The sequence below is a fragment of the Cajanus cajan genome, chromosome 5, assembly GCF_000230855.2.
Source record: "Cajanus cajan strain Asha chromosome 5, NIPB_CcT2T_4, whole genome shotgun sequence".
NCBI classification, from domain to species: domain Eukaryota; kingdom Viridiplantae; phylum Streptophyta; class Magnoliopsida; order Fabales; family Fabaceae; genus Cajanus; species Cajanus cajan.
This window is the reverse complement of record NC_138521.1, coordinates 48820528-48829467: the sequence shown is the minus strand read 5'-3', so window position 1 is coordinate 48829467 and position 8940 is coordinate 48820528. Positions and strand designations below refer to the sequence as shown.

Sequence of the window (8940 nt, the reverse complement as noted above, 5' to 3'; positions counted from 1 at the left end):
AACATTTTCTTGTTTACTAGTCAGCCCTTTAGTTACTCTATTTTCTTTAGAATTGAACACATGCATTGGTTTACCGAGTTCTTTTTTAAAAAAAATTAAATAATTGTATATATAATCTTTGAATATGAAAAACTTAGCGAGTTAAAACTTGTTGCCTTTAATAATCATCATTGACTTAAATTCAAGCAGGTAAATTTTCTCAAATTTGAATTACGGTATTAAAATAATGTTATTTACTCTATTGCCAATACTTTTTTTTCCCTACTCAACTCTTTTTTGTATTTTCCCCCCAATTTTTGAATTGATAAAATGTACATTGCTAGGTTTTAGGGTAATGATTGCTATACTTTATCAAATTTGAAAGAAGTTAGTTAACTTGGGAAAATAAATAATTTTGCAATGTAGAGAGATAGGATTACTTTTTCTTAATGATATAGAAGGTGAAAATACTTTTTGTTAAAGACAAAAACAACATATATAAACATAAATCATACACATGGCTAAATCATAACATAAACCATCATAACTGAATAATACTCAAATAGATATAATAAAACCAATAGTTGTGGGAGCCAACAGTATTGTAAATTAATAGATGTGCAGACAAGTGTGGAGCAAAGGTTTTTCAAAAGTCGAATAAATTAAAATGACTAAAAATGCATACAAAATGTGGTCCTAGTCTACCCATCTCAAATACATAATATAAAAAGGTGACTCGTGACCAAACCAGACAAATCAATTCCAAATCCTAGCCATATGTACATACTAACCCTCAACCAAAGGAAGATCCTCAGAAGGGTTCTCTTCCACCTCAGTATCCTCGCCTTCGTCTGCATCGTCACCATCCTCAGCCGTGACAAACCTGTCCATTGTAGTTGGGTCGAAACTGATGGCGTCCCACTCCTGCTAAAGTTGAGGGTCGGAGAAACAAAACATACAACCGACGTACGAGTATTAAATCTACGTTGGTTATTTTACGACCAATGTAGAAAAGTTTGCCAAAATTTTTAAAATGTCACTACGTCTTCTTCTACTCGGTTGTAAAACAATCAACGTAGAAGTGCAATGAGTAACAATGGTTTTGCACAAGTGAACTCCATATAAAAAATAAAATGTATCATTAATCTTGAAGAACATAATTAATTACACCAATTATATTTTTTATATTGTTACATAATATCATTTTTACTTACAGTAAATTAGACAACCCACTTTTATCATTATCCATAGACATCAAATGATTATATACTGCAAGATATACAGCTATAGAGCAAATATAAAGCAAACTAATTCAAACATAAAAGCATATATATGAAGGCGCAACAACAAAACTAAGTTACTTACATGAAATAAATAATAAAAGAGTTACTTTCATATTACATTCAGTCTGTCTCAATCGGACAAAACATTCCCTAAGTTCAGTAGGAACTTCACTTCCTCTGATATCATCCGCAATGACATATAAAAGCATCCACTAGCTTAAAAAAAAACAAAAACATTGCAGGAGTTGTAAATAGCCATCAAGCATTAAGTAAAAGCTTATTACTACATATATAAACAAGTTTGTTCCATGAAGGAAAAAAGGAAGTTGGAATCTTAGTCTTGAAAGTTACAGGCAGGAACTAATTAAGCATTGGCATTTTCATTATTAACTACTGCTCCACTTTCATTTTCTGCATCGTTTATTGTCAACCCAATTCTTTTGCAGATCGGGCATACGTTCCGCTGCATGAGCCATTGTTTGATGCATTGAACGTGAAATATGTGAATACATAAATCCAACTTCCCAATTTCGTCTCCATCTTCATAAACCTCCTACATGAGCAGACAAAAATTTTTGTATGAGTCAATAGAACACTAAAATGTCAACATGCACATCTGGAACAGTGTTAGAACATTTCTTTTAACGGGGCTACATATAAAAGATAAATTAAATGTTAATTTAAATATTAATATATTATAATTAAATAACAACTAAAATATTCATAATAATTGATCACATATCAGAATAAAAACAATTATATAAATTAAACAAAAGATACAAGACTACAACGCTATAAGAGAGAGAGAGAGAAAAAAAAATTAACTTTTTAAAGATCGAATAAGAAAATCTAATGATAGAAATCTTTATTATATCAAAATAAATATCATATTTAAAGTTTTAAAGGCATAATTTATCTTCATCTTTTGTTAAAGAAAATTTAACTTTTATTTTCAGAATAATAACAATAACACGTACTCTATTTATAAAAAAAATATTAAATGAAATATATATTCTTTAATTTCTTTTTATAGAAACAATTAGAAAAAAATAGAGACTTACTTTACAAAATTCTGAGAAACAATGGTTGTATCTCTCGAATAATAAAGTGTTAGAAAGTGGAGGGAAAGAAAAAGAAAATAAATGATTGATAAGAAATATATAAAATCATTATTATTATTATATATTAAGTAAAAAAATTATATATCGATATCTGTATGTGTGTAATTTTTTCTCTTTGGCAGGCAAAGGCCAGTCCAAAGCAACAAGGGCTCCTACCCTTATTCACACACTTTCCATAAAAGGAGAGTATATAAGGAAACAATGATCACAATAATAGCAAAAAAAAAAAATGAATTTTAGATCCGAGAAATTGCATAACTGGTTAACACAATAGTATAAATGAAAAAAAATATTTATTTTCAAAACTATAACTAAAGAGTTACTTGTGTTGACGTAACCTTACAAATATACAATGTCAGTGTTACCCTCAAAAAAGTGCAAATGTAGCATCACTCACCAGACAGATGGCACATTTTTCTTCATCTTCTTGATTTTCTGTACCAACGGATGACGTGAAACTTTCACGCCTAATGTGGCCCATGATCTCTTCCGCACTCAGTCCCGGGTGTGATGGATCCAATTGATTTTGGAGTTCCGTCTGCTTCAAATCATAATGTTTAGAGCAATAGTGAAACCAAATTGTTTCTTCTAAACTATAATGGAAGTTTACTCTTCACCAGGAAAATAAATAAATGCTTTGCTTCATTAAAATTAGAATTTAAAATAAAAATGCTAAACATAATTTGTGGCTGGCAGACTAAATTGGAGGTGGTAGAGCAGGTGAGTGAAGTCTTGTGAAAATAAAAAGGAGTGGAAAGAGAAGGTAAGTAAAATTAATGAAATAAGGAAGAAAGGAAATTTCAAAATTTACTTTCAAAAAATAAATGGAAAAGACCAATTCCGGAAGGAATAAAATTCAGTTAAATTTCAGAGAAGGATAATGAAATGTTGATTGCTAGATTTGTGGAATAGGAGATTGAGGAGGTAATTTAGAGTTGTGGAAGTTACAAAAGTCTAGGAATATTTCTATTTCAAAGTTATATCAAAAGTTTTGGAAGATTTTAAAGGAAGATGTATTCAGAGGAGTAATTCCTCATTTTTTTTATTTGGTGCCAATTAAAGAAAGAGAATTCAAGTAGGATTGAAGAATATTATTGAGAAATTTCATTATTAAAAATCTGTAAGATTTAAGCAAAGGTGTAACTTATGAAAATAAAATTAAATTCATGAGATTGTCTAACTTTCGAAGAAAAAAGTACGATGAACTTAAAAAGAAAATAAATATATGATAATAAAAATAGTAACTCTTTCTTACCTCATACTCTAGTAACACAAGTGAATAGTCAAAGACCATCAGATCCTGTAGGATGTAGACATAAAACACATTTGTTAATTACAATGATTTTTAACATGAAAATGAAACTTAGCACTAACTACGTACAGCAATTCATGTACACTATTCAATTTCAACAAACTAAGTTAAACTTCCTTAATAATTGCAATGCTTAAAAGTTATGATAAAACAAAACAAAAATGAATGTTGTTAGTATAATGTATAGTGGAAACAATGAAAATTCATTATCTCATTAGTATAATACTGATTGTACATCGAAGGAATAGAAAGAAAAAAGGAAAGTTAACGGGAGAAAATAATAAATGTAAGAAGAAGAAAAAGATGAAAAGAAAATGTAGTAGAAATAAGATAAAAGAGAAAATTAAATATTTTATCATAACCTTCAAAGTTTTGAAATGACTCATTCGGTATAACCTATGTGTAAGTTAGTGTCTCCCCTCATCCCTTACTTAGCCACTGATGACGCAAAATCAAAATAAGATAGACTAAATACAGTTTAAGGCTAACCTTGTGCCATCATATACATAATTTTATTGTAAGAGCATGCATGTACTATAGTGTGAAAATGTACCTCGAACATTAGAGTGCGTCGACCCACGCGTACTTGATTCAGGATAGATTGAACCTTCATGCCAAAAATATATACGTGTAAACGATTGACTAGGTAAAAGCTAAATTAATTTCCAAATAAATTAAGATGGAAAACAAACAAAAATTTCAACATCAACCACTAAAGAGAAAGAGTGATGATAAAATTTGCAACCCATAAACATGTTTAATATGTGTCAACGTTTACACTACTTTGATGCATCAAAGTCTATGCACTTTAATTATACAAGAATTATTCTATACTGCATTAAGGATACTCCTGACGAGCACATGGTTTTAAAGAAAAATTAGAAGTTTTGAGCTGAATTAAAGAAATGGAACAGAGAACAATTTAGTGATTTATATAATTTGATCAAGGCATTAATGTTATGAATATGAATGAGTCAGGAAAGAATCAAGACATTGGTGCAAGGAGAACAAATATAAGGGTAATAGATACAGTTTTTTGTTGAAAATTATTTTTTAATAGTTTCTTCTTAGTTTTGTAGTATAACTTTGATTTTATGCAACATTTGTAATTATACAAAAAAAAATTAAAATTTTTATTTATTTTTATTTTTTTACATTAAAACATCCATGGACAAAAAAAGTGAAAAAAAAAGTTTGATCATACATTTTTTTTCCTACATTATTATATGAATGTAAAATCACTCACAACATTATTTTGATTATATACTATAAAACTAGACTCATACCTTTAAGAATAAATCTTATTAATTTCTAAACGTGTAAAATATATCTCCTAAAACATTTTGAGTCATGCATTTACTACAATTTTACTGATATTATTAGAAAATAGATGAAAAAAAAACTGGTGTTAACACTCTAGAATGGTATGTAGTTTTTCATTCATTTTTTAACAAATGATAAAATTATAATAAAGAATACATCACAAAATTTACGACTTCTTTGCAGCTTTTAAACTATTTGACTAAAGTGCACATAGGATAAACAAAAAATTCTTCTAGTTTTTCCAAAATTTTGTAACTCAGTGAATTAGAAGAGAATTTTGTTTTATCACATACACAACATATCCAAAAGTAAATAAAATAAAATAAATCAGTTGGAACTTCCTCTGAATATTTCCTTTCCCCCCTTTTCTTCATCAAATAAATTCTTATAACTTAATCTTAAGAAGGCAAGTATTGAGATTTGAGACGTACCTCAGCTGGAAGCCTTCTTCTCATGTCAACAGTAGAAAACTGTTGTGGCAAAAAAGTCTCATGACTGACACGAGGTTGAGGTGAAGGCACTACAGCTTGATTTTGGTAATTATTCTGATTTCTGGAACTACTTGCTGCAACAGTAAGGCTCATTTCTCGTATGCCTTGTGAAGAAGCCAAAGCTAAAGGACCAGCTTGGTCACTCGGAGGGTGGTACATAATTGCTTGATGAGCATTATGGCCAAACATGTTACCTCTCTGAAAGTTTATGTGACCATGTAAAGGGGCCATATTATCACCTAGGGTTTGAGGATAAGGGGGTGCAATCACCCGAGGAGTGTTTCTTGCACTCCCATTGTTGATCGAAGGAGGACCAGTCATGGATGATCTATGAAAACTATGGTGTGAGGATCCGCTACAGGACAAACAATGGTGTAGTTGACCCTGTACACCTCTTCGGAAGTTGTTTGCAATCCTGTTAACACGCGAATAACGTTGTGGTTGTGGTTGTGGTGCAGGAGCTGATCCATTATGTGGGTTGACATGAACATGACCTTGGATGGGTTCAGTGCGTGGAGTTTCACTGAAGGGTTGTGCTACTTGCCTCTCAGGAAGTGGTGGTGATGGGTTCAAATTGTTGTTGGCACCGACCTGAAACTCAGTGACATGTCGTTTGGCCGGTGGAGCTTGTTCTCCCATGTTTGAACTTTCGCCTCTGAGAAATCCTCCAGAAGCATGGTTTCTCTTACTTGGTAAGAGAACAGTGTCTGATGAGGTGCCTCCATGCACACCTTGCACTTGCACTTCATTTCCCTGATGAGCTAAGCCTATTGTTAGTGATAGTGACAAGTCAAGATTGGTGGATGGATTTTGAGGAGTTATAGCAATGGAACTTGAAGAAGAAACGTTGGATCCCAATGATAAGTTAAGGGATTCATGAAGAGGAACACCAGTGAGACCTTGTTGAGGGAGATTCAGATTTGGCATAGGAAGCCCTTCAAGGAACCTTTGCTCACTTTCAGTGGTGAGAGGAAACAAAGGAAGGAGCGTCGTCTGCAATGATTCAAGAGATGGATGAGAGGTGAAATTTTGGTTGTTTGTGTTGCTTGCATTAACTTGTCCAGCTCCGCCACCTTTGACAAAAAAGAAAACACACTGTTAGATGGTGCAAAATAAATAAATGATCGAGTTAGAGAGGAATCGATGATCTCACCTTGAGGATTCATTCTTGCTAAGTTTACTTCTCAAGACCTAAGATTCGAAGAAAAAACAATATTGAGAGCAGACCTACATTGGAGCCAAAAGAAATATTATTAAACATTGTAATATATTTTTTGGACAAATAAAGAATGTATATATATATACCAAGTAAGGGAGCACTACGAGTGGACCAACCCAGGCACAGAGTGATCAATATGTTGATAACTATGACACCTACTATTTCGAACTTACAAAGTAAAAGACTTTGATGCTCAATCAGCGACCAATCTCCACCAAAGAGACCACAGTATAAGGCCACATCTTACAGTCATTAGAACAGCCTATTAGACCACACCCAAAAGAACTTAGGCATCGTATAATCTAATGTACCACACCATCCTCCTGTCATAAGGACACAACATGATGAGATCATCATGGAGATATATTCTTATGCCATATCCAACCTTTTAGACTTCCAACAAGAACTTAGACATAATAGAGTGAATTCAGCCAGAGTCACATAATTCAACGTTGTAATATATATTGAAAAAAATACTAGTATTATTTTCACAAAAAGGTGGCAATGTAATGCATCGGTGTGTGAATGAAATGGCTTTTAAGTATTCTATTGAAATATAGAAAGACGTGTTAAATGCATCCTTCATAATAAGCATGTATATATGAATATAATGTTTTTTAATTATTGTAAATATATGAATATATATATATATATATATATATATATATAGAGATAAATTTGGTTTTTAATTCCTGCAAATAAAAGTAAATATTAAATCATTATAAGCTTATAGCATCAAACTTAAGGGTTAATATATGCTAGTTCCCTTCTTTCTCTCTATTTGCATAGAACCCTCATCCAAAGATTAAACGAACATGGACTTTTTGAAGTCACAAAAGTGTCTACATGAAATTCAGATCACAAAAAATAATAATTATATATTAAATATAAAATATATTTACTTAAAATCTTTTGAACTGTTCATTCTTGACTGCAGGACCCTACAGAGATACTTTTCAACGGCAGGAAATCTAGTCCAAATTAAACACTCCCGAGTCAAATTGTGTTAATCCTAGAATCACTCTTCCTAAGTTTTATTATTTAGACATAAAAAATATATATTATAAGATTATATAAAAAAACAGATTAGTAAGAATAGTTTGCTCTTAATTTTTTTTTACATATAATTGTTTATATATAAGAATTCCGGTTTTTACCAAAAAAAAAAAATGAATTCCAGCACCCCGTTGTAAATATAATTTATTTTGCTTAAAATGAATATTTTTGACAAACGAAAACCCTAAATACCAAATTGCGTACAACATCGGTTCGTAGAAGAAAAAAAAAATCAGATCTTTAAGATTTATGATGATTGCTCAGATCAGTGAAAATAAAGTATCATAAGTGAGCTAGGGTCCAGGCAGACATCAAAATTCCCAATAATAAAAAAAAAAATATATAAAAAAAAAAATTTAAAAAATAGTAGTCAACAGAAAAGGGATATATCTCATTACAACAGTAAATCGCATCAACTTATTTCACATGTAAGCAAGATTTATAGATCTAGAAAATGATACCTAGTAGATCTCTAGATATGAGAATTGGTGGGTCCAGACAGTGAAAGTTGATAGCTTTTTCACTTTCTTAATCTCTCACGCTCTGTATATCTGAAGAGTGAAGAGTGAGACAGACTGAGACAGCTTCAATTTACAGAGAGAATTGAAGGTTATTCCGGCAAACTTCGGATTTAGAATTAAAGGGAAAAAAATGTATTATAAAGTTATAGAATTTCTCTTCCTTAGGTTTGCTTAATTTACTTATATGATGACATCTCTTAAATTTTAGAAACGCTTCTGGTAGTAGGCGCGCTGTCAATGAACGCTGATGACAAAATGTTTCGATGACTATCGAGGTGGCCATATACTGTTTTTACCTCGTGTCACTTTTGTCCCCTTTCACTCATTTTATTCACCCTCGTCACTAGTTGCCAACTTTTGAGTATTGGGTTTTCAAAATCTTTCAATCACTTTCTACAATTTTAGTTTATATAAGGAAAGCATTAAAATTTTATTTTTCTTTAGTTTTATAAATTAATTATTTTGCCTTTTTATTTTTGTATCTGTTTTCATTATACTAGCCTATGACCATTTAACTTGGATTTTGATTTCTTTTTTTTTTTACACGAATTTTTAAAAAATACTTTTTTTTCTACTTGTTTATAATTATTGTTTGAGCAATATTTTTACTTTTTTTTTTCTTTCCAATCAGTGGT

General features: G+C 31.0%; 1 protein-coding gene across 1 annotated transcript; it reads right to left on the bottom strand.

Moving 5' to 3' along the window:
• Nucleotides 1–228: 228 nt before the first annotated feature.
• On the bottom strand, nt 229–8940 carry LOC109790155 (uncharacterized). Its single transcript, XM_020349265.3, has 7 exons — nt 8246–8940; nt 6663–6736; nt 5450–6582; nt 4249–4302; nt 3639–3683; nt 2781–2921; nt 229–1815 (listed from the first exon to the last, which is right to left on the bottom strand). The coding sequence occupies exons 2-7, from the start codon at nt 6673–6675 to the stop codon at nt 1627–1629; spliced, it is 1575 nt and encodes a 524-aa protein (XP_020204854.1). The 5' UTR covers nt 6676–6736; nt 8246–8940; the 3' UTR covers nt 229–1626.

Excerpts from the sequence above, each read along its gene's own strand:
- LOC109790155 (XM_020349265.3), bottom strand. Across the intron at positions 4,303-5,449 it reads GAAGAAGGCTTCCAGCTGAG|GTTCAATCTATCCTGAATCA; the intron begins GTACGTCTCAAA and ends TTTGGCATGAAG. Across the intron at positions 2,922-3,638 it reads TTGTGTTACTAGAGTATGAG|ACGGAACTCCAAAATCAATT; the intron begins GTAAGAAAGAGT and ends GATTTGAAGCAG.